This window comes from Salvelinus alpinus, chromosome 21 (assembly GCF_045679555.1).
Source record: "Salvelinus alpinus chromosome 21, SLU_Salpinus.1, whole genome shotgun sequence".
NCBI lineage: Eukaryota > Metazoa > Chordata > Actinopteri > Salmoniformes > Salmonidae > Salvelinus > Salvelinus alpinus.
The window spans coordinates 13,713,920-13,740,213 of record NC_092106.1 but is presented as its reverse complement, the minus strand read 5'-3'; the positions used below and the strand labels follow the sequence as shown (position 1 = coordinate 13,740,213).

General features: G+C 42.7%; 2 protein-coding genes across 15 annotated transcripts; one reads left to right on the top strand and one right to left on the bottom strand.

Moving 5' to 3' along the window:
- The first annotated feature begins 4,327 nt into the window (after positions 1–4,327).
- Positions 4,328–15,052, top strand: LOC139548547 (oocyte zinc finger protein XlCOF6-like). Of its 14 annotated transcripts, none has more exons than XM_071358260.1 (6): positions 4,328–4,614; positions 7,297–7,396; positions 8,669–8,768; positions 12,519–12,783; positions 12,911–12,993; positions 13,250–15,052. In XM_071358260.1, the coding sequence occupies exons 3-6, from the start codon at positions 8,766–8,768 to the stop codon at positions 14,657–14,659; spliced, it is 1,761 nt and encodes a 586-aa protein (XP_071214361.1). In that variant the 5' UTR covers positions 4,328–4,614; positions 7,297–7,396; positions 8,669–8,765; the 3' UTR covers positions 14,660–15,052. The 14 variants fall into 14 exon arrangements, with proteins under 14 accessions (XP_071214361.1, XP_071214364.1, XP_071214368.1 ...); XM_071358263.1 differs by having other exon boundaries at positions 7,297–7,409; XM_071358267.1 differs by having other exon boundaries at positions 4,329–4,614; positions 8,669–8,763.
- A 5,679-nt stretch (positions 15,053–20,731) lies between these two features.
- Positions 20,732–24,235, bottom strand: LOC139548546 (insulin-like growth factor-binding protein complex acid labile subunit). The gene is made up of 2 exons (XM_071358256.1): positions 23,958–24,235; positions 20,732–22,965 (listed from the first exon to the last, which is right to left on the bottom strand). The coding sequence occupies exon 2, from the start codon at positions 22,957–22,959 to the stop codon at positions 20,905–20,907; it is 2,055 nt and encodes a 684-aa protein (XP_071214357.1). The 5' UTR covers positions 22,960–22,965; positions 23,958–24,235; the 3' UTR covers positions 20,732–20,904.
- Positions 24,236–26,294: the final 2,059 nt, after the last annotated feature.

Sequence of the window (26,294 nt, the reverse complement as noted above, 5' to 3'; positions counted from 1 at the left end):
ACAATAATAATTTTGATTAGTTGGGAGTGTGGCCGCAATCCACAGGAAATATCACTGATTGTAAAAATCCCAAATAGAACATTAAAATCTAAATAGCTAGAATACCATGCAGAACATTAGATGAAAACTCTATTGTTTAAACATATTAATCTGATTTCATATGAAAGAAACAGGGTTGAAAGAGTTCCTCTTATTTCCATTTCTCTTTTAGGTTATGTCGTGTCTCCTGCCAGTGCAATGAAAGATGGGGAGACCTCTGCATTATCAGAGGGAGACTGTGAGGTGGGTAAATTTTTCTAAATCAAACCATCGCAAATGAGAAATCATTGTAATAGGAAGTCTGTTTTTACTGTGTGTGTGTGTTTGTGTCTGTCGGCAGGAGGATGACTCAATCGACTGTTCCATCAAGGAGTGTGATATTTCAGGAATCAATGCCACATCAACCAGTGCAGGGGGTAAATATATTTGATTGTCTATTCTCAGTGATTCTGCTCTGTAGACGTCCCAACTGTATTTAGATGGTCATTTTGCTATTAACCAGAGGTTCATGTGGCTTTCTTTGTGTTTGCACTCTACAGTGCATTCAGAAAGTATTCAGACCCCTTGACTTTTTCCAAATTTTGTTACGTTATAGTTTTATTCTAAAATGGATTTAAAAAAAGAATCCCCTCATCAATATACACACAATACCCCATAATGACAGAGCAAAAACTGTTGTTTTTTTTAGAAATGTTTGCAAATGTATAAAAAAACGGACAGTCTGTGTCATGACCGGCCATGACCGGGAGTCCCGTAGGGCGGCACACAATTGGCCCAGCGTCGTCCGGGTTAGGGGAGGGTTTGAACGGGGGGGGCTTTACTTGGCTCATCGCGCTCTAGCGACTCCTTGTGGTGGGTCGGGCACCTGCAGGCTGACTTCGGTCATCAGTTGTACGGTGTTTCCTCCGACACATTGGTGCAGCTGGCTTCTGAGTTAAGCAAGCAGGTGTTAAGAAGCGCGGTTTGCCGGGTCATGTTTCGAAGGACTCATGACTCGACCTTCGCCTCTCCCGAGCTCGTTGGGGAGTTTCAGTGATGAGACAAGATGTTGGTCATGAAATTGGGGTAAAAAAAATTATAATAAAAAATACATATAAAATAATTAATAAAAAAATCGAATTTCATAATTATTCAGACCCTTTACTCAGTACTTTGTTGAAGCACCTTTGGCAGCGATTACAGCCTCGAGTCTTGGGTATGATGCTACAAGCATGGCACACTAGTATTTGGGGAGTTTCTTCCATTCTTGTCCGGGCTCTGGCTGGGCCACTCAAGGACATTCAGAGACTTGTCCCGAAGCCACTCCTGTGTTGTCTTGGCAGTGTGCTTAGGGCTGTTGTCCTATTGGAAGGTCAACCTTTGCCCCAGTCTGAGGTCTTGAGTGCTCTGGAGCAGGTTTTCATCAAGGATTTCTCTGTACTTTGCTCTGTTCATCTTTCCTCGATCCTGACTAGTCTCCCAGTCCCTGCCACTGAAAAAACATCCCCACAGCATGATGCTGGAAGGTTCCCCCATCTCCACAGAGGAACTATGGAGCTCTGTCAGAGTGACCATCGGGTTCTTGATCACTTCCCTGACCAAGGCCCTTCTCCCCCGATTGCTCAGGACAATTCCTTCGAGATCAAGGCTTGGTTTTTGCTCTGACCTGCACTGTCAACGGTGGGACCTTATATAGACAGGTTTGTGCCTTTCCAAATCATGTCCAATCAATTGAATTTATCACAGGTGGACTCTAATCAACTTGTATAAACATTTCAATGATGATCAATGGAAACAGGATGCACCTGAGCTCAATTTCGAGTCACATAGCAAAGGGTCTGAATACTTTTTTTTTTTTTTAAATACATTTTGCCAAAATGTCTAAAAACCTGTTTTCGCTTTGTCATTAGGGGCTATTGTGTGTAGATTGATGAGGAATATGTTTTATTTAATCCATTTTAGAGTAAGGCAGTAACTTAACAAAATGTGGAAAAAAGTCAACGGGTCTGAATAATTTCTGAATGTACTGTATTTGTCCTTAGGTCCTGCAGATGTTGACAACGCATGCAGAGAGAATTCAGCCGCAGACAGTGACCCCCTTGCAGGAAACAGAGGAAGTAAAAACAGAGCCCACATTAAGAGACATTGAAACTGACGTTGAACACATCAATGATGCTCTCACTAATGACATACTGCTCAAAACAGAGGGCAATGGAACAAATTAAGAAGTTTCATCTACTGATGTAACAGAAACTACAGAGCTCAGCAGCCTCAGAACAAAGCAGATCTTTCCCAAAAGGAAGAAATCCTTTAACTGTGACCAGTGTGGGAGGCGTTTTCTTCTGAGCAGCTTACTGAAACAGCACACGCGAGTTCACACGGGAGAGAAGCCTTTCTCTTGTGGCCAGTGTGGAAAGAAGTTTCTAAACTTAACTTCTCTCAACAATCATGTCTTGGGTCACTCAGAAGGGAGGACTTACGGCTGCACAGTTTGCGGAAAGACATTCCGTGAGGAGAGAGCACTAAAGCCACACAAGTTTGTTCATTCAGAGGCAAAACCATTCAACTGTCTGACTTGTGGACACGGTTTCACAACAAGAAACAGTCTTATGGTGCACCAGGGAATTCACGCAGGTGAAAAACTGTTTGGAAAGAGTTTTTGCACAATTCAGTTACCTCACGACACATAAGAGAACACACTCCCTCGACAAGCCATTTAGATGTGCTCAGTGTCAAAAGGGTTTCATGACTGAGTGGGTATCGAAATCTCACCAGGTAGTGCACACAGGGCTGACGGCATTTAAATGTGAGATATGCAGAAGCAGTTTTGGTCACGAGGTTAACCTTAAAAGGCACAGTCTGATTCACACAGGGACTAAACCGTTCAGCTGTAAGGTGTGCGGAAAGCAGTTCAACCAATCCAGCACCCTCAAAGGACACATGCAGGTACACAAAGAATTGAAGACCTTTATGTGTGACATTTGTGGAAGAATGTTTGTATACAATTACGCTCTGAGAAACCACCAGCAGACCCACATGGATGATGAAAAGGACAAACACAGGAGACCACAAAGTTGTGAGAGATGTGGGAAGAGCTACAGCTCCATTGGGACGCTTAAAATACACCAGCTGCTTCACACAGGTGAGAAGCCGTTTGCTTGCTCTACATGTGGGAAAACCTTCACCCAGCGAGCCGCTTGTGTCATACATCAGAAGCAGTCTCACATGTATGGGAAGAGTTTCAGTTTGCTGAACAGCCTTCGACTACATGAACAAATTCACACTGGCGAGAAACCTTACACATGTGAAACTTGTGGGATGACCTTAAAAGGCATATGCGTGTTTATACAGGAGAGAGGCCCTTTAGCTGTGAAGTATGTGGGAAAATGTTCAGCCAAGCTAATAATGTCAAACAGAAGTGTGTCAATAGATAACCATTTGCAGCACAACATTTATAGCTATGGGTACCTACATGGTTGACATGTAATTGTTATCAACTTTTATTAGAGTGGGCACTAAAAGGTAAGTATGTTAGTCTCAGGGTTGATGATGCTGCAAGCTGATATCTGGGCATTTGTTGAGCAGGAAAATGACAAGGTCTCAGTATTATCATTCCAAGTGATTTATTTGTAGCAAAACTTTTGTTATTTTACACTCATAAGCGTATTTTTTCTTTAAGGGACATATCAAATTGTATTGAGGGGAGGGGTGGTCCAAAATTGGGGAGGGTTGTTAAATGTTTGTTGTTTTTTTGCTTTGGGGAGGGTAGTGAGATTTTATTTTCTCTCCCCTGGTTTACATTCACTCATTTTCCTTTTATACAACAGGTGGGTCTAATTCTGATTGGTTAAAACTGCATTCCATCCCGTGTCTATTCCACAAGTTGCCACGGCTAAATCTATGACGTTAAAGAAGCCTATTTACTCTGTTCCATCTGACTGCTCAATACACGGTCTCATCAGCCCAGCCAGGGAATTTATAAACTTGATCTAGACATCTCTTTAAGACTAACATTTAGTTTAACAGAAGATATGTATAAACCTTACTGTCTGTCATTTTCAATGTTTTTTAAAATATTGAAATTCATTCTCCTGCTGTCCCATAATTATCAAGGCGAGACCCAGATGCAGACACAGGAGGCAGATGGTTGAAGTCTTACAATGTTTGTTAATCCAAAGGGGTAGGCAAGAGAATGGTCGTGGACAGGCAAAAAGGTCAAAACCAAATCAGAGTCCAGGAGGTACAGTGACAGACAGGCTCGTGGTCAGGCAGGCGAGTACAAAGTCCAGAAAACAGGCAAGGGTCAAAACCGGGAGGACTAGAGAAAGGAGACTGCAAAAAGCAGGCGAACGGAACACCGCTGGTTGACTTGGAAACATGCAAGACTAAACTAGGACAGAGAAACAGGCAACACAGGGATAAATACACTGGGTAAAACAAGCGACACCTGGAGGGGGTGGAGACAATAACGAGGACAGGTGAAACTGATCAGGGTGTGACATTAGTAATGAACGTGTCGGAACGAGCCAGTCGAAATCATGAATCAGTTGGCATCATTTTGATGGATATATACAAAAGAATGACAATTGAACAAAGGTAAAATGAAAATTAGATAATTTACAGTCTTTCCAGCTTCAGTTTGAAGTGATTGTGTTACTGTAGCTGTGTTGTTGGCTAGCTTTTCGGAACAACAGTGTCGTGATGATTGAGCACATTTTCTATGCCAGGCGAAATCGTGTCATTGTTCATCCAAATAAATGTCACTAGATAACAGCTTAAACAAATGCAAATGAAGCTACTTTGCTGTTATTTTGACTGCACTGTTTGACATGACTGTAAATTAGCCGTAGTTGGTTAACTAGCAAGCAAGGGATAAGAACGTTGCCAGCCAGTACGGCATTGGAACATTTAGAACAAACGACTGGGTCGAGTCCATAGATCAAGAACAAAAAGACTGGGTCGCGTCTCTAGCAACCCTAGATTAGTGTCGGGACTATATGTTGTGGAAGGATGAAATAGTATGAATAAATGTATCAAAATAACATTTTTTTATAAAAATATGTAAATCATTATTTGAATATGTTGGAAACCCGTTGTATAAAAGTAATAATGCCCTCGAAGCTGATGTTTGGAGGATACGGTTTGCTGGCCCTGGACTTCGTTTCGGACCTAATAACACCCGTGCCAATATATCCTCCAAACACCGGCTTCTCTGGCATTATCACTTAAATAAACAATGGCGTTTGTGAAGTTTTGGTATGATGTGGCTATTATTAAGCTTTAGATACTGTAGGCCTATGATATGAAGGTAGTGCGCCCCGGCACTGACTCTGACAGTTGAACTTGAGGTGAGGAAGACTGTTTCAGACCTACCAGAGTTACTCCTATAATCTAACATTATAATGCTTATCTTTATAAAACATATTCTGATTGAAAATGTATGAATTAGCCTCTGTCTATACATCTATATCTGTATAGCAGACGCTATAGCCTATAAAGAAATACATTGTGAAGCATTTGCCAGTGCGACACACTAGGCTGGTAGAGGTTAAGTGCTCTGCATTTAAACAACATTTTGTTGTATTAAATCATTATAGTCTATAAATTGCGCATATATACTCAGTGACTTAGAATTAAATAGAAATTAAATGAAAAATGCCTTATTAGGCTCAGTCTACAGTGACTTTGAATTCATTTTTAGAAACACCAGTTTGGCCAGAGTCTGTGGCTTCAGGCTCATGCGATGGTGCCTGGAGAGCAGGCTTGCACTGGAGAATACCCGCTTGCAGAGCCACTGAGGATGTTAAACACCCTTTTGGCCACTCTTGCCAGGCTGGGCAGAGATGCAGTTTTTTAAATATATATATATATCTAAAGGTTTTTAGGCAAAATAACCAAATCAAAACAGAAAGCTCATTGAAAGTTGGAATATGCCAGGTCTATTGGGCCAAAATCAATTATGGCCTATTGTATCAAGGAAACTTAAGAGATATGATTTTTAGTTTATAAATACTTTGCTACAATGACACTGTAAGAACAGACCCTTGCATAGAGAAGCAGGTACAGGGAGTTAAACTTTTAATCGGAACAGCATCAGCACATGGGTATACAAGGACATATGACAATCAACGCTGCAGTGGGGGAACAGACAGGTATAGGGGAGGTAATGACAGAGGTGATTGAGTCCAATAATCGCTGATGCGCGTGATGGGGGAAGGCAGGTTTTCGTAATGATGGTGGCAGGTGTGCGTAACGCTGGGGCGCCTGACGCTGGGAAGAGCAGGAGCAGGCGTGATAGACACGCTTAATTAGCTACCCACCTCATTCCTTTCTTTTAGCATGTGCACGTAGTAAGTACACCATCATGCTTATGGGATTCCACAATGATTCTTTAGTTGTGGACACTACATCACCGCACTCCCTCTCTTGCTCCTCATCTTTGTAAGTCACCTTGATTTTTGCACCTGTGTGTTTTATCGTTTTCTTTTTGAAAATATTTTGTGAATTCCATGACAGTAGCAAAAGCAAGGGGCTATAGCAGCACACAAGTAGACTACAAATGCATACTGAGCCGGGTATGCCGTGAGCGAAATTCGAGTGGGCAAGAAGGCTACCAAAGGCTGGAGTGTCAATCTTGCTCTGCCCTGATACATTTTAATACTCAAATCTCTGACAATTTAACTGTGAAGTGTACAATTTGAGTTTATGAAAGTAGCCTTAAAAATAGGCTATAATGTTTTGCATATGCTACACATCGAAACACAAGGAATTGCGTTTTTGTAATTTGTTATAGCTGTTTTAAGGACAAGTAAATGTGGCTAATTTGGTCAACATCGCTCGTTTATTGATGGCGCCGGCTGTGCCAGGTCGGATCTGCATATGGATGTCTTGTTAATTAAAAATATTCCCCCTCATGTTGTCCGGTGCCAAATTTTCCTAAAAACTCTGAAATAGCATATTGGTTTTATTAGGATTTTAGAATATTCGCATGAAAATCTGTGGCCAATTGGATGAAAACTTAGCTATAGACACCTTAAAGACTCTGGCAAGTGCTGTAGTCCAGTTTCACTTTGATTATGCCGCCATATCATGGTTTACCTGCAGCCCCAAACATCTAAAGAATAAGCTACCAGTCAAAAAAGCTTGTAAGAATTGTACTTAAACTTCTCCTCTCTGTGTCTGTAATGTGTCTATTTATGTAATTGTATGAGTCCCTGACTTTGTGGAATCAGTTCACTTGAAAAAAATGTTTTTGTGTATATTGCTTTTATTTGTCAGTTAAAATACATCAATCCAAACTGCAGCAGCCAATTGATGAATGGAAGAGACATCTGTTACAAAACACCAAAAAGTGAGATTGCCAAGCCTTCAATACTTGGTAAGCCTACAAGGTAGGGAGGGATGTTTTTTCTGTTTGTCGAGATTTACAGAGTCTCTTTTACTTTGGTGTTGAAAACGCAAAACATGATATTGAATGCCCTAAGTCAGGGGTGTCAAACTCAAATACCCAGTGGGCCAAAATGTAAAACCTGAACAAAGTCGAGGGCCAACATTGAACAAATGAACCTTTTAATATGGACCCAAACAAGTTTTGCTTTAACATTGAATATGGAACAAGCATCGCTTATTAACATACAATATATAATTTAATAGTGGAGACATGCAAAATCGAATTTCAAATGAAAAAACACCAATGGCATTCATTTATTAAATAAATCAAATTTAAATAAAAATCGTATGCCTCTTTTCTATTTGCAGCCTTCTGATTTAAATACCAAAATAAACTTTTTCCACTGGCTAATAATTTTACAAATAAAATGCTTGCTTTTTCTCTGGGCATACGAGGTCACAAACTTTCACCATGCACTTTTTCACGAACTCTCCCTCATTAAAGGGCCGGGCTGATTTTGCGATCTCTGCTGCCACTATATAACTAGCCTTTACAGCAGCCTCACTTTGTGATGTGGCTTTTTTGAACATATTCTGTTGTGAAACCAAACTTCTTTTCATCTCTACTTTCTGGCTCCTTTGAGTCATGTCCAGGTCCTTGTATTTGTCATGGTGTTTCGTTTCATAGTGTCGTCTAATGTTGTACTCCTTACTTACAGCCACGTTGACTCCACAAACAAGACAAACAGGTTTGTCTTTTACAAATGTAAACAGATATTCTGCCTCCACTTGTCCAGAAAGCTCCTGTTTTCTGCCTTTCTTTTCGCCATTTTTGGGAAGGGATAGCGCGCTGACAGTTGTAGCGTCTATGTTGCTATGACTACTGCCACAGAGGAGAGGGCGTTTCTGGGTCCTGTCCTGATTGGCGCGCGAAAACAACAGCAGAGCATTATGGGATTCGTAGTATTAGCGGTGAATGCGCTGTATAATACCGGCGGGCCAGCTCTAGTAGTAATTTGGTATTGTCTCGCGGGCCAAATATAATTACCCCGCGGGCCAAATTTGGCCCGCGGGCCAGAGTTTGACACCCATGCCCTAAGTAGTCGGTATGCTTTGTTTATTGGTTGTGTGGTGCATTGCCACAGAATCCTGTTGGTGGTAATTTGTTGCATAGATTTTATATAATTATTTGTTGCATAGATTTTATATAATTATAAATATGGCATCAAAATGAAGTAAATCTTTTTTTTCTCCCCCCTAGCTGATCATTGTCTGCAGCCGACTCGTCTCTGACTGTGACGTAATGAAACAGAGTGACCTCTGTGGTGGTCGGAAAACCCTCAATATTCTGGCCCTGTATGGTTTGGTTTGATTTGATTATGGCATTGACAGTGCCACAAAAGCATGTTGGAGTGGCAAATTCGATATCCGTTTATAAACACAGGGTCACTACTGTTATTTTGGGTCGGAAACATTATTTCGAGTTAATTATATGAGGGGGGAGGGTGTTCCATTTATTTTACAATACAAAAGGAGGGTCATGTGAAAATATGTTTAATGTTGGGAAGAGGGGTGCATTTTTTATGACACCTTGAGTCGGACCAGCCCATCCCGCCAAGTAAATGTGGATATGTCCCTAACCTTAAATCAAGACCAAGAAGCAAATGTTTTTTTCATTAATTTTTACGATATAGCCACATTGACTTTGTGGCTGCTGTAACCAATAACAATCCACGCCTCGACCCGGAAGAACATGTGACGTATGCCGTTCGAGGTGTTTCAGGTCAGTCGGACAACAACACTGCTAACAGCACTAGCTACATTTATTTTGTAGCTAACGTTACATAGCGCTAGGTCAACTTGGCCAATAGCGCATATTTACAAAGATTTGTAAGTGCGTTGTGATTTCGACAAAAATGTCAATTTTGCAAGGACAGATTGGATCCATTTTGGAGATAATGGTCAGCGCGACTGTTACAGAAATTAGCAAAGTTATCGAGGGTTCTGCCTCGTCTGAAGTGCCAACAACGGGAGAGAACGCGAGTGAAACCCCAAACGAACAGGTATATCTGCTGATTGTGTGAAGTACGGCATGTTGTAAACCAGCCTGCTAGTCAATTATACCGAGGTTCCAGCCTCCACCCTGGGGCGTAATCATTACGCCGAAACCGTTTACTCCAGACGGAAAAGGCAAAGGAGAGTTGCTATTGGATACATTCAAAAAGAGCCCTCCCCATTTCGTTATGTTTGCTTAATTTTGATTCTTAAAGATGCACTATGCAGAAATTGCGCCGCCATTTCCTGGTGGCTAAAATTATAATACTTCGCCTAATTTCAGTTTGTGACACATTACATTTACATTTAAGTCATTTAGCAGACGCTCTTATCCAGAGCGACTTACAAATTGGACAACACAGTATAGTGTTAACCGCTGTGAAATATTTTCTAAAATATTGTTTGTAGCTGGTGTACGAAAGTAAAAGATGCAAAAACGAAACTTAAGCACTGTAAACAGAAATGGGACAGATCTACCGCTTCTTAGTCTTGTTTTCAAGGAGCGTGACAGATCAATGAGAATGACAGATCTATAACCCTTGCCTTTGCAGTTGAATGAAAACTGTTTTAGGTATGAACCGGTCCACGGGGATACCAGTGTATTGCCGGCTGCATACAATGCGTTTGGATGGTAAAATGAAACCATCAATACCAGATAAATATCTGGCTACATTCTAAACTGAAGACCATGATTAGTTGATTATTGCTGGGGCAAAAGTGTGTCACCAAACTGGCCCCCGGGAACTGGGGTTACCTGTCCCCGAAGAAGAGGCGAAGCGAGCGGGGTAACTGGGCACAAAAATCTGTTCTCAGCAGGTGGCATTTTTAACGTTGTTGTATGGAGGTCAATGAGTATAGAATTTGGTTTATTTGATCGAATAGAAGTTTACTGATATAAGTAGGACACGTGACATCCTGGCAACTTTGCGCGGTACCTGGTCGTCATTAGTTACCACAGCCACAAAGTCATAATCCCGGCTATTTCATTGTTACAGCGGCCACTATAGTATCTGGTCAATATAATACAATCTGTGCCATCCTTTAGCCCAGGGCCAGCGTTCAGATCGTACATCAAATCACATTTTATTGGTCACATACACGTGTTTAGAGAAGTTTGTGGTCATACACACATCTTTAAAAAATAGGTGCTGGGTTAATAAAGAATACTAGTATAGAACAAGAAGGCCCCCACACTGTTAAAGCTCCCAATTCACTGCTTTATTGACAGCGTTGCTACCCGAAACGGATCTTCGTCGGGTCAAACACACACTGAGTGTGTATATTTTGGGATGTGAACATTTCACCTCACATGACAATTGCGGACATGACGCATGGTGGGTGCCAAAACATTTGTGTATCTTAAATAATGAGATGGGTGCATCTAATGGTTCCAGAAAATAATATATATTTACAAAATGACCAAGTGGGTAACCGGTAAGGCAAGACAAATTAAAGTAACATATTCAGGTAATCAATTGTCTGATCTCAAACTCTTGATTCAGACCTCTAGGAGACACGGTGCACATGGTGAATCCAATACAATTATCTTCTCAATAATAGATTATCAGATCTTTTTGCTGCTGTAGCGAAATGCTTGTGCTGCTAGTTCCAACAGTGCAGCAATCCAAATAAAAAATATTGATAATTTATTTGACCAAGACGTCCCTACAGAGACTCAATCTCAGATAAATCATCAGAGCGTGTGAAACGGTGCCCCTCTGTCTTAGTATTTGTAGCCCATGTATATGATGATGTCTGGACAAAAAGAGTATGGCATGTCATACTCTTTTTGGCCATGGGCTACAAATACTGAGACAGAGGTGCTTTTTCAATCGCTTGGATGCTGTCTCCGGTGATATGGTAGTTTCAGCCACTTGCAAATTGAAGGAAAGTTGTCGGGTACACTTTTCGGATGCTGGAAGTAATGTTTGGACGAGCGTGTGAAGGTAACTTACTTGAAGTGTATTGTTTGACACAGATGAAAGCATGACTGGTTGTGTTCATGCCACATTAAAAGGTAATACTTTTTTACAGTTTAAATTACATGTCTTTACTATAAAACACACACTAGAACCGGTAAAGTAGTCATTTGGACTGCTCATTAATTTTTAAAGTCATGCCCCTCTCTCATTGACTATTACTTAATAAGTCTATAAAACACACTGTCGTTGTTAGAATCTTAATAGCACAAACAGAAGTAGTATTATAACCAGTTTTAGGAGGGCATGTCATTTTAAATGGTTGCCCCTCCCGACAGTAGGGCCTGCGCCCCTGCTCCCAATAGTTGAATGGGCAGTTGATAATCACCCCGATAATTGCCTCAACTGAACCTAAACTATACCAAAACTAAATTCACACATATCACAACAGATCAAATAAATGAAGTAAAGTATGATGGGGCGAATGCGTGAGTTGATGAGCGAGGGGAAGCAAACGATGTATAATTGTGTAATCACCACTTGTGAATTAAGAACAGGGCGGGCCATTCTATTGTAATTATAATCAGTCCACCGAATCCAAGCAGTCCTATCAGTCAACTCTGGCCTTGGAGTACACAGTCAGTGAGGGCGTGCATCATTTACAATGGCAAGAAGACCAAGACAAATGGATGCACATGCTGCGTTAGCTTTGCTATCAAATCTGAATGAAAACCACTGATGGGGAAGAAATGAATCCTGATGACATCTGATTATTCTGAGCCTCAGTCTGAACTTACACCTCCGAGGCCTAAGTGTCAAAAAGAGAGAATGTTGCGCGCTCAGAGAAGGGACGGCACCGTTTGCATAGAACAAGCTGGTGACAATGCTACTGGCCAATTATCAGCACAAAATGTTATCACAGAGAGCAGGCCCTAAAACATCAGCAACAAACTCACCAGCTTTTGTTGTTTATGTGACATGCTCTAACTGATGCCATTGCGTGAATGAATCATAATCGCCAAAAATACTTGTCAGCTACGTTTTATAATGGTAGCTAGCTAGTTAAGTAAACTGAAGTTTGTTCTGTGAATAATATAACCTGTATGCCTTCAACTTGCTTTTGTTCTTTTCACTCAGTTGACCCAGTTGACCTCTTTCATGGAGATACTGGCTAAGGAGGCTGTGGACAAAATCTACAAGCTATTCAACGAGTGCTCCTCTGTTCTGCATCTGGAAGTGTCTCGGAGTCAAACTGAGAATGAGGACTTGAAGAAGAGGCTAGACGCGATTGAGACCGAACTGAGGACTGTCTTAGAAGGGAGTGGAGGACAAGAGAACACATCAGCCAATGGCTGCTGCAGTGAAGTCAAGGTCATCCACCAGTTAAAAGGCACACAACCAGGTGAGACTTGGCATTATTTCAGAAAGGCCATCAATCTGGTTTTAGATTGCTTTTGCACACTGTTACTAAAACCAGTGCTTTTGAATTCGATGCAAACCTTTTTGATTTTGACTGCAATCTTTTTCAGGCTTTTGCGCTGGTGATGCAGAAGTGAAACGATCCCCCATCCTCCACCTGTGGAAAGGGAGACTTCCCTCAACTGTAAACGAGGTAGGTCTATTTGTGTAACTGACAATATTCTGTTAAAGGTTCAGTTCTTGGAAAGCTGTCTGGAATTACTAGGGGGTACAGAAAGTAATAACCTATTTACTTGTCTGCATCTGTATCACACAAGTATCATTATGCACCATTTTGTACCAATTGTATTTAATTATTTAAAGCATTTTATCCCTTTCTGGTGATTTCTGTTGTATGATATCATTATACATAGATCGGACTCTAAAACTGCTTTCCCTCTCCATCTCAGCACTCCAACATGGAGGACACGATCGAGTCAGTTATTATCAAAGAAGAAGGGTTGGAAGAGTACCTGTACAACAGCACATCAGACCCAAGTCATTTTTTAGAGAGCCAGGCCCAGGAGGTGAGTGACCCAGAGAACCCTACAGCGGACCCAAAGGACAAAGGTGGCGACACGGGGCCAAAGCGTTTCAGAAAGCCAAAGATCACAGGGGCTCGTCGGGCAAAGCCCAAAAAGGAGAACCACCTTAGCTGCAAGCACTGCAGGAAGACATTCAGCAAACTGATCCAGCTGAAAGCTCACCAGGCGATCCATGCAGCAGCGGAGAAACCTTTTATCTGCCAGCAGTGCGGCAGAGGTTTTTCATTTAAACGCAGTTTGGATGCACACCAGCTGCTTCACACAGGAGAGAGACCGCACACCTGTGGCGAGTGTGGTAAAGCTTTCACCCTAAAGCAGCTGCTCAAGAATCACCAGAGACTCCATGCAGGGTTGAGACCGTTCCGCTGCGACGAGTGTGGCAAAAGCTTTAACCGGGCCCACGGTCTCAAGATGCACCAGATCGTCCACACGGGAGAGAGGAAATACAGCTGTGAGATCTGCAAGAAGAGTTTCAGCATACCAGGAAATCTCCACAGGCACCAGCGTATACACACGGGTGAGAAACCGTTCCGTTGCGATACGTGCGGGAAAAGCTTCAACCAGGCAGACACTCTGAAAGGCCACCAGCGGATCCACACAGGAGAGAGGCCATTTACCTGTGAGACGTGCGGGAAATGTTTCATTCAAAGAAGTGCTCTGAAAATGCACCAAAGAACCCACGCAGGAGAGAGCGCCTTCCTCTGTGTGGTGTGCGGGACAGTCCTGGCTTGCGTCAACTCTCTCAAGACACACCTTCAGACTCACACAGCAGAGATGCCTTGTAGGTGCTCAGTGTGCGGTAGTAGTCTCAGTTCTCTCATTCACCTCAAATCGCACCAGCAACTCCACACTATGGAAAAGCCGCACAGCTGTGGCCTATGCAACAAGAGCTTCAAGTCGGTCAGCTACCTGAACATACACATGAAAACTCACACTGGGGAGAGACCGTTCACCTGTGACGTGTGTGGAAGGATGTTCACTCAACACAGCAGCCTGAAAACCCACCAGGCGGTCCATACTGGGGAGAAGCCTTTCAGCTGTGAAACGTGTGGGAAATGTTTCAGCAACACTGGGAACCTCAACAGGCACCAGCGGATACACACTGGAGAGAAGCCTTTTAGCTGTGACCTCTGTGGGAGGAGCTTCAACCAGGGCAACAGCCTCAAAGCCCACAAACAAATCCACACAGGAGAGAAACTTTACATGTGCGACAAATGCGGGAAGAGTTTTTCCTACCTGAGGAATCTGAAAGATCACAAGTGTTACTATATCTAAAACCAATAGGCATAGCCTCTTATTGCGATGGACCACACTTACTTGGTTTGAACCATTGTCTCGGCATTAAAAATGCATTTATAGGTCAGTGAGTGGCATACTGACATATGAAGCGTACTGATAAGATTGGTTGTCAAAACAGCCTTATTCAAATTATTTAATTTTAAACATGACTTGTTTTCGAAATCAACTTTGATTTTGAAAAATGAATAACCAGTTGCCTTTGTTGGGTAGAAGGACTTGGATTGGCTGGTGGTCCAGTAACTTTTCAATGGAGCAAAGACTCATTTATTTGAGAAGGATATACATCTGTAACCTTTCTTGTCTTGTGTACCTTTTTATTACTGTTGTCTCAGATTTGTGAGCCAATGGTAAATAAAACTCTTGAAATTAGTCCTTTGTGTATATATTTTGAAGCATTACTTGTTGTTCTTGCTATCTGTGCATATAGTCCCTCTAACAGCTGCAACATAATATTGAGCAAATTAAAGGGTTATTGAGGGAGAAAGAAAATGTGTATTTAAGGGAGTGGCTTGTCAGTAGAGCGAAACATGCCTGAAACCCTGATGAAGACAGCTTGCAGTTGGTTATTCATTTATGGCATCGGAGCTGCTAGTGTGCTGCTTTTTTTTAAGGATTCAAATTATCGGGTGCCTGCAGGTTGGTGTCCCTCTATGGCGCTATGTAAAGTGCCACAGATGTGACTGATATTTGCACAACTCCACAAAGACTCACATGGATATTATGTAACAAGGAGAAGCAACAGGAAAACCAACCTATTTTTCAGTCCATTTTTGGCACTGTTCTAGCAGATCATCTAGTTCACATGAAATTAATTACAATTGTATCAATGCATGAATTCCTCCATGAGCAGACTCTTGACTGTGGACTGGTGGTGTGCCTCCCATTTAGAGGTATGCATTACTAGCAACTGTGTTGCCAAATCCAAGCCATACCTCAGCCAATGTCACTATGATAGAACTGTTCCATGCTCTCTTCCCTTCCAAGAGGAAAGTGGATGTGAGACAGTTTCCTGAATCAAGCCAAACTAGTTTAACAAATCTATGAATAGGCCAAGGTAACGCTGTAGGTGATTTGAAAAGAAGTGTGACCTGAAGATTATTATCTTCCGCACTATTAGAAGTTGATGTGCTGTGATTCAGTGAAATGGTTGAGCAATCTGTTTTGTCTGCATATTCATAATTCATGTAAGGTTACCTTGGGCACTTCAAATTTGCAAATCCTCATAGGGTAATCAATTAAATATGTTCCTAATATTGTTGCACACTTTACATTGATTAATTCATTTAATATGTGGTTATGGTGGTCTGCCTCGCACCCATCAATGATTATCCTTCCCTCCGATCCTCATTCCTGAAAATTAAAAGTCTACATTTGCTGCCTGTCAGTCACATTGGGCATGGTAGAATTTATATGTTTTGACCAAACTCACCAAGACCAAAGAACTTAGTTTTTTCCCCCCCCAAGGTTCGCTCACATACTCCATGCACATAATAGGAGATAACTTGTCATATAAATTAAGGGGCGCTTCCTAGCTGCTCTTCAGCAGCACCCTAGAATGTAGTGCAGGAGGTGAGGGATCAAACGTTGTGTTCTGCTGTTAGGCCACCTGACCTCTGACCCCATATTCCACAGTTTCCTTAATTTATTTCAATTTAGGGTTAATCACGTTCAACCTCAAGAAGTTGACTCAAGGCTCACTCACGAATGCTCAGCAGTAATGCCCCTCAGCACTTGTAGGCTAATGTAGTATCTTTGACTCTGTACCGTGGGTACGCAGTGATGTCTAATGGCATTTAGAAGCACGAACAGTTGTATCTCTGAGTGTGCGACTGCATGTCTCAAGTTGGAGAGAGTATGTATGTTTTGTATCCATCGAAGGGCAATTAGTCATACATTATACAGTAAATGCCTTAAGTTTAACTCTGAACAACACTTCTTTGAGTCTAATTCACATCAAGATCTCACATTATGGCAGATATTGTAAATCATCAAGAAATGAAATAAAAATAAAAGTATGAATTTTCAATAAAGCATTTAAAAACATAATTCTGTGGTATTTTAATCTTAGATTCTTAACAATGCATTTGCAATAGACAGCTGCATGAAAGCAATAAACATAACCATCTGAAAACAATAAAGAAACCGCAAAAGGAAGTCACAGCAAACCAATACCTAGAAGCCAAGCTGTAAGCACTGTCAGCATCTCTAGGGGAAATTTGTTTCTCAGGCAGCATGCAAAGCTCACAGAGCTGTAATAAGTGTGCAGGCTGTGAAATGGGTCGGTTGAGTGAGGAACACATGGGTTCACCCTGTAGCTTCTGGGTGTTGTTGATGATCCAGTTACTGATGTACAGTGGCAAGAAAAAGTATGTAAACCCTTTGGAAATACCTGGATTTCTGCATAATTTGGTCATAAAGTTTGATCTAATTTTCATCTAGGTCACAACAATAGACAAACACAGTCTGCTTAAACTAATAACACACAAACAAATATACGTTTTCATGTCTTTATTGAACACACCGTGTAAACATTCACAGTGCAGGGTGGGAAAAGTATGTGAACTCTTTAATAACTGGTTGACCCTCCTTTGGCAGCAATAACCTCAAACAAACGTTTTCTGTAGTTGTGGATCAGACCTGCACAACGGTCAGGAGGAATTTTGGACCATTCCTCTTTACAAAACTGTTTCAGTTCAGCAATATTCTTGGGATGTCTGGTGTGAATTGCTCTCTCGATGTCATGCCACAGCATCTCAATCGGGTTGAGGTCAGGACTCTAACTGGGCCACTCCAGAAGGTGTATTTTCTTCTGTTGAAGCCATTCTGTTGTTGATTTACTTCCGTGTTTTGGGTCGTTGTCCTGTTGCATCACCCAACTTTTGATAAGCTTCAATTGGCAGACAGCCTAACATTCTCTTGCAAAATGTCTTGATAAACTTGGGAATACATTTTTCCATCAATGATAGCAAGCTGTCCAGGCCTTGAGGCAGCAAAGCAGCCCCAAATCACGACACTCCCTCCACCATACTTTACAGTTGGGATGAGGTTTTGATGTTGAAGTGCTGTGCCTTTTTTTCTCCACACATAGTGTTGTGTGTTCCTTCCAAACAACTCAACAGTAATTTCATCTCCACAGAATATTTTGCCAGTAGCGCTGTGAAACATCCAGGTGCACTTTTGCAAACTTCAGACGTGCAGCAATGTTTTTTTTGGACAGCAGTGGATTCTTCTGTGGTGTCCTCCCATGAACACCATTCTTGTTTAGTGTTTTATGTATTGTAGACTCGTCAACAGAGATGTTAGCATCTTCCAGAGATTTCTGTAAGTCTAGCTGACACTCTAGGATTCTTCTTAACCTCCTTTAGCATTCTGCACTGTGCTCTTGTAGTTATAGCAGGACGGCCACTCCTATGGAAAGTAGCAACAGTGCTGAACTTTCTCCATTTATAGACAATTTGTCTTACCGTGGACTGATGAACGTCAAGGCTTTTAGAGATACTTTTGGAAACCTTTCCAGCTTTATGCAAGTCAACAATTCTTAATCTTAGCTCTTCTGAGATCTCTTTTGTTCAAGGCATGGTTCACATAAGGCAATGCTTCTTGTGAATAGCAAACTCAAATTTTGTGCGTGTTTTTTATAGGGCAAGGCAGCATCTCCAATCTCGTCTCATTGATTGGACTCCAGATTAGCTGACTCCTAACTCCAATTAGCTTTTGGAGAAGTCATTAGCCTAGGGGTTCACATACTTTCCCCAACCTATACTGTGAATGTTTAAATTATGTATTCAATATAGACAAGAAAAATACAATACTTTGCGTGTTATTAGTTTAAGCACACTATGGTTGTCTATTGTTGTGACTTAGATGAAGATCAGATTAAATTTGATGACCAATTTATGTAGAAATCCAGGTAATTCCAAAGGGTTCACATACTTTTTCTTGCCACTGTACAGAATGGGTGATCTGCAAGAGCAGTCCCAGAGGTTCCCCTCCAGGTGGAGGACCTTCAGGCTCTCCAGAGGCTCCAGTGTCCCATTCACAAGAGTACTGAGGCGGTTTGATTTCTGGTGCAGTTTCTGGAGGTGGGGAAGGCCTTGAAACATGTCAGGGTGTAGCAGTTTGATCTGGTTGTTGTCCAAGTCAAGCTCCTGTAAGTCGGCCATGGGGGCGAACATGACCCCATGTTCCACAGTTTCCTTAATTTCTTTTAATTTAGGGTTAATCACATTCAACCTCATAAAAGGTTGACTCAAGGCTCACTCACGAATACTCAGCAATAATGCCCCTCAGCACTTGTAGGCTAATGTATCTTTAACTCTGCACAGTGGGTACGCAGTGATGTCTAGTGGCATTTAGAAGCCCGAGCAGTTGTATCTCTGAGTGTCCGACTGCATGTCTGGAGTTGGAGAGAGTATGTATGTTTTGTATCCATGAATGGGCAATTAGTCATACATTATACAATAAATGCCTTAAGTTTATTAACTCTGAACAACACTCCTTTGAGTCTAATTCACGTCAAGATCCCACATTATGGCAGATATAATATTTCAAGAAATGAAATGAAGTAGTTACTTTTATTTAAAAGAAAAACAAAATAAACTCAGCAAAAAAAGAAATGTCCCTTTTTCATGACCCTGTCTTTCAAAGATAATTAGTAGAAATCCAAATAACTTCACAGATCTTCATTGTAAAGGGTTTAAACACTGTTTCCCATACTTGTTCAATGAACCATAAACAATTAATGAACATGCACCTGTGGAACAGCTTACAGATGGTAGGCAATTAAGCTCACAGTTATGAAAACTTAGGACACTAAAGAGGCATTTCTACTGACTCTGAAAAACACCAAAAGAAAGATGCCCAGGGTCCCTGCTCATCTGCGTGAACGTGCCTTTGGCATGCTGCAAGGAGGCATGAGGACTGCAGATGTCGCCAGGGCAATAAATTGCAATGTCCGTACTGTGAGACGCCTAAGACAGTGCTACAGGGAGACAGGACGGATAGCTGATTGTCCTCGCAGTGGCAGACCACGTGTAACAACACCTGCACAGGATCGGTTCATCCGAACATCACACCTGCAGGACAGGTACAGGATGGCAACAACAACTACCCGAGTTACACCAGGAACGCACAATCCCTCCATCAGTGCTCAGACTGTACGCAAAAGACTAAGAGAGACTGGACTGAGGGCTTGTAGGCCTGTTGTAAGGCAGGTCCTCACCAGATATCACCGGCAACAACGTCGCCTATGGGCACAAACCCACCGTCGCTGGACCAGACAGAACGAGCAAAAAGTGCTCTTCACTGACGAGTCGCGGTTTTGTCTCACCGGGGGTGATGGTCGGATTCACGTTTATCGTCGAAGGAATGAGTGTTACACCGAGGCCTGTACTCTGGAGCGGGATCGATTTGGAGGTGGAGGGTCCGTCATGCTTTGGGGCGGTGTGTCACAGCGTCATCGGACTGAGCTTGTTGTCATTGCAGGCAATCTCAACGCTGTGCGTTACAGGGAAGACATCCTCCTCCCTCATGTGGTACCCTTCCTGCAGGCTCATCCTGACATGACCCTCCAGTATGACAATGCCACCAGCCACATTGCTCGTTCTGTGCATGATTTCCTGCAAGACAGGAATGTCAGTGTTCTGCCATGGCCAGCAAAGAGCACAGATCTCAATCCCATTGAGCACGTCTGGGACCTGTTGGATCAGAGGGTGTGGGCTAGGACCATTCCCCACAGAAATGTCCGGGAACTTGCAGGTGTCTTGGTAGAAGAGTTGGGTAACATCTCACAGCAAGAACTGGCAAATCTGGTGCAGTCCATGAGGAGGAGATGCACTGCAGCTGGTGGCCACACCAGATACTGACTGTTACTTTTGATTTTGACCCCCCCTCCCCTTTGTTCAGGGACACAATGTTACATTTCTGTTAGTCACATGTCTGTGAAACTTGTTCAGTTTATGTCTCAGTTGTTGAATCTTGTTATGTTCATACAAATATTTACACATGTTAAGTATGCTGAAAATAAAAGCAGTTGACAGTGAGAGGACGTTTCTTTTTTTGTTTGAAGGACGTTTCTTTGTTTATTTAAAAACATAATTCCATGGTATTTTAATCTTTACACTACGTCAACTTAGATTCTTAACAATGCATTTGCAATAGACAGCTGCATGAAAGCAATAAACATAACCATCTGAAAACAGGAAAGAAACCGCAAAAGGAAGTCACAGAAAACCAATACCTAGAAGCCAAGCTGTAAGCACTGTCAGCATCTGTAGAGGAAATTTTCTTCTGGGGCAGCATGCAACGCTCACACAGGGTTTTAATAAGTGTGCAGGCTGTGAAATGGGTCGGTTGAGTGAGGAACACATGGGTTCGTCCTGTAGCTTCTGGGTATTGTTGATGATCCAGTTATTGATGTACAGAATGGGTGATCTGCAAGAGCAGTCCCAGGGGTTCCCCTCCAGGTGGAGGACCTTCAGGCTCTCCAGAGGCTCCAGTGTCCCATTCACAAGAGTACTGAGGAGGTTTGATTTCAGGTGCAGTTTCTGGAGGTGGGGAAGGCCTTGAAACATGTCAGGGTGTAACAGTTCAATCTGGTTGTTGTCCAAGTCAAGCTCCTGTAAGTCGGCCAGGGGGGCGAAGACTTTAGCGTGCAAGGACACCAAGCGGTTGTTCTGGAGAAGGAGTCTACGTAAATCATCCAGGGAGTAGAAGGTGTCATATGGGAGATAACGAAGCTGGTTGAAGCTGAGATGAAGCTCCTTTAGGGCACCTAACCCATCAAAGCCTGTAGGAGCCAGTGCTGTGAGGCGGTTGTTGTCCAAATCCAGAATCTTGAGGCTTCGAAGCCCAGAAAATAAGTATTTTGGAAGATCTTCAATCAGGTTTTCATTCAACAGGAGCTCTGTCAGTTCACCAAGGTTGGAAAACTGCTCAGGGTGAATAACTTTGAGACGGTTGTTGAAGAGCTTCAGGGAGTGGAGTTTAGCCAGACCATGGAAGATGGACCTAGCGAGAGACCTGAGGTGGTTATTGTCTAACTGTAGCTCCCTAAGGCTCTTGGTCTTGTGGAATAGGCGTCTGGGAATCTTGCTTAGTACGTTGTTGTCCAGGTAGAGTTTCCGTAGGCTCCTCAGCCTGAAGAACAAGGCTTTGTGGAGGTCAGCTATCTGATTGTTGGCCAGCTGGAGTTCCCTTAGCTTAGACAACATGTGAAAGAGCCCTGGTGGAATGGATGAGATCTTGTTGCTGTCAAGCTGCAGCTCTCTCAGACTAGTTAGGTTGTGAAACAGGTCCTCTGGAAGGTATGTCAGGTTGTTGTGGTAGAGATCCAGGAGCTCCAGTCTGCCTAGATATTGAAACACTTCAGAGGGGAGGGATTGGAGGTTATTGTAGCTCAGATCCAATTGACCGAGATGGGCTAGACCGCTCAATGAGCCCTCAGCTATTCTGCTCAGGCAGTTATTATTCAAAACCAAAATCCTTAGATGGCGGAGCTCAGAGAAAGCATCTTCTGGTATGAAGGTGATGCTGTTCTTCTGGAGGTACAAGCTGTGCAGCTGTGACACATCCTTCAGGGCAGCAATGGGCACAAAATCCAACTTGTTTCCACTGAGGTCCAGATGACTCAGGTTAACTGCTCCCCTGAATGTGCCATTCCTAATGCTAACCAAGTTGTTCTTGGATAAAATCAGCTTTACCAACTTGGAGGAGTTCTCAAACACCCCTTCTTCAAACTCCACAATACTGTTGCTGCTCAGGTGAAAGTCAGTGAGTGCAGGGGCTCCACTCAGTGCCCCGTACTGCAGGCTGTTGATCTGGTTCAGTGTGAGAATGAGCGTCTTCAATTGACCAAGTCCTTGGAGAGATCCTGGGTGCAGGGCCTCCATGTGGTTCTCACTGAGGTCCAGGAAGGTGAGCGCTGAGAGGCCTTGGAGCTGCCCAGGGCCCAGTGAACCCAGGCAATTACCCCTGAGAAACAGCTTGATCAGGCTGCTCATGTTGGGCCAGATGAAGTTGGAGGTCAAGGAGACATTGAGGCGGTTTTTGGTGAGATCCAGGAACTGCAGCTGCTCCAGTCCACTGGTGGGGAATGCCTGGATCAGGTTGTGGGCCACATAAAGCTCCTCAGTACCATCGGGGAGGTTAGGGAACTTCTTCAGCCTCTTGTCCGGGCAGCTGACTGTGACGTTGTCCAGACATTCACATGGTGAGGCAGGGCAGGTAGCAGCTACTGAGATGAGGGCCATGATGACCGTGCTTAAAATCCCCAACATCGCCAACTAGTGTTGATGTGACAGGGAAGGAAAGCGGGCCAATGTGAGATGTGAAACAAATATATGAAACTTCTGTTGAGACATAATTCCTGCTTACGATACACATCCTGCTCAACAGTTTCAATGTAATCTATGCCATTTCATTGTTCCTTTCTTTGGATATCCAGTACAATGTCTTGTTAATTACGTGAAAATCTTGCGACTCTACAAACTTGTTGGATGCATTTGCAGTACAGAATGAAAACATTTGATCACAAATCCAAAATGCTGGAGTATGAGTCAAATTAAAAGTTTTAGCTTCAGTCTCCAAATAAATACATAGTGGAGTTTGTCTATAAACATGTCAGCACTGTGTAGCAATGAGTACATTATAATTACACTGTGCTTGCCAACTTAATAAATACATACTTTCCCTGTCACTTACTATAAAATGGAACCCAACAGATGGGAGTGGGAGTGACACAATCTGGGAGTGACAATCTGTCTTTCCAGTAGATTCCCTTTCATCATTAAAACTTTTATTGACATTTAAGGGGCAACCTGCAGTTCAAACGATAACAAAGCGTCCCCACACCACTGTTTTGGTAAAAAGCTTTGGCTGCAAAAATGTAATACTCTCAAATTCATGGAGAGAGCTATGGATACAAGAAGAAAAAATGAAAACCATGTTTTGAGGCTATACATTGTTTGTTTACAATTACAATGTTTACTAACAAAAGAGTAAATGTTTTTGGTTCTGATGGGGTACAACAGTTGAACTAAGCTAATGAGGCGTCGATAAGTTATATTCTTCAAAAATCAATAGGTATAATATCATTAACTTTAAAGTCTAAAATGCATCAAGCGAGGCAGATTGCCCCTTTAAGAAGTTGCATTTTTATCATGTTTTAGCAATGACAAAAGTGTAAAATGAGTGCATGCATTCTGACTTTGAAAACACACAGTTGCATGAAAATATTTGACCAAAAATGCTATTCACTAGTCATAAGTCAACTTACCTTTGAGGAGGAGAGATTAGTGCTGCCTGCATGTGACAGCTGTGAGTCATAAATTGTGAAAGGCACAGAGATTAATTCTTCATTTTAAAGGTGAGGTTTTAAGGAAGTGTCGGAAACTTCCTAATAGGTCAGCACAATTTCTGCAGTTTGGAGACCCTATCCGTGACATCAGATCAGTCTCACATTTGATTACCACAGAAAGCTAAGCATGTGTCTAGATGTGACAGATACATTTCAGTACCAAGAAAATGATAGAAACCACTTCAATGCTTCATCTGTGACCGCACTGCAATCAGTCTAGGCTGTGTCTAGGGTAAAGCACACTGATACTATCTTGCTGTCACGGTTGTCATAAGAACGGGACCAAGGCGCAGCGGATGTTGAGTTCCACATATTTATTTCAAAGTGAAACTTAAAGCAAAAACAATAAATCAATAAACGAACAACGAAACTACATGGTGCACATGCACAAACACAAAACAATGTCCCACAAACACAGGTGGGAAAAATAGCTACTTAAATATGATCCCCAATTAGAGACAACGATTACCAGCTGCCTCTAATTGGGAATCATACAAAACACCAACATAGAAAGATTTAACTAGAACACAACATAGAACTATTAAACTAGAATACCCCCTAGTCACGCCCTGACCTACTACACCATAGAGAACAAGGGCTCTCTATGGTCAGGGGGTGACACTTGCTGTGCTTGATAATGTAGAAAATGCAAAAGGCACACACATTTTGATGGAAAATATAGTATTTGTAACCTTATTATTACATAGTAATGTGCTGTGCTGAGAGAGAGAGAGAGAGAGAGAGAGAGAGAGAGAGAGAGAGAGAGAGAGAGAGAGAGAGAGAGAGAGAGAGAGAGAGAGAGAGAGAGAGAGAGAGAGAGAGAGAGAGTGGCGCAATGCTCTGTTTAGCTGGTTCACTTTCTATTTCTATAATGTAAACTCAGCAAAAAAGAAATATTCTCTCACTGTCAACTGCGTTTATTTTCAGTAAACTTAACATGTGTAAATACTAGTATGAGCATAAGATTCAACAACTGAGACATAAACTGAACAAGTTCCACAGACATGTGACTAACAGAAATTTAATAATGTGTCCCTGAACAAAGGGAGGGTCAAAATCAAAAGTAACAGTCAGTATCTGGTGTGGCCACCAGCTGCATTAAGTACTGCAGTGCATCTCCTCCTCATGGACTGCACCAGATTTGCCAGTTCTTGCTGTGAGATGTTACCCCACACTTCCACCAAGGCACCTGCAAGTTCCCAGACATTTCTGGGGGGAATGGCCCTAGCCCTCACCCTCCGGTCCAACAGGTCCCAGACGTGCTCAATGGGATTGAGATCCGGGCTCTTCGCTGGCCATTGCAGGACACTGACATTCCTGTCTTGCAAGAAATCACGCACAGAACAAGCAGTATGGCTGGTGGCATTGTCATGCTGGAGGGTCATGTCAGGATGAACCTGCAGGAAGGGTACCACATGAGGGAGGAGGATGTCTTCCCTGTAATGCACAGTGTTGAGATTGCCTGCAATGATAACAAGCTCAGTCCGATGATGCTGTGACACATCGCCCCAGACCATGACGGACCCTCCACCTCCAAATCGATTCCGCTCCAGAGTACAGGCCTCGGTGTAACACTCATTCCTTCGACGATAAGCGCGAATCCGACCATCACCCCCGGTGAGACAAAACCGCGACTCGTCAGTGAAGAGCACTTTTTGCCAGTCCTGTCTGGTCCAGCGACGGTGGGTTTGTGCCCATAGGCGACGTTGTTGCCGGTGATGTCTGGTGAGAACCAGCCTACAAGCCCTCAGTGCAGCCTCTCTCAGCCTATTGTGGACAATCTGAGCACTGATGGAGGGATTGTGCGTTCCTGGTGTAACTCGGGCAGTTGTTGTTGCCATCCTGTACCTGTCCCGCAGGTGTGATGTTCGGATGAACCGATCCTGTGCAGGTGTTGTTACACGTGGTCTGCCACTGCGAGGACGATCAGCTGTCCATCCTGTTTCCCTGTAGCGCTGTCTTAGGCGTCTCACAGTACGGACATTGCAATTTATTGCCATGGCCACATCTGCAGTCCTCATGCCTCCTTGCAGCATGCCTAAGGCACATTCACGCAGATGAGCAGGGACCCTGGGCATCTTTCTTTTGGTGTTTTTCAGAGTCAGTAGAAAGGCCTCCTTAGTCTCCTAAGTTTTCATAACTGTGACCTTAATTGCCTACCGTCTGTAAGCTGTTAGTGTCTTAACGACCGTTCCACAGGTGCATGTTCATTAATTGTTTATGGTTCATTGAACAAGCACGGGAAACAGTGTTTAA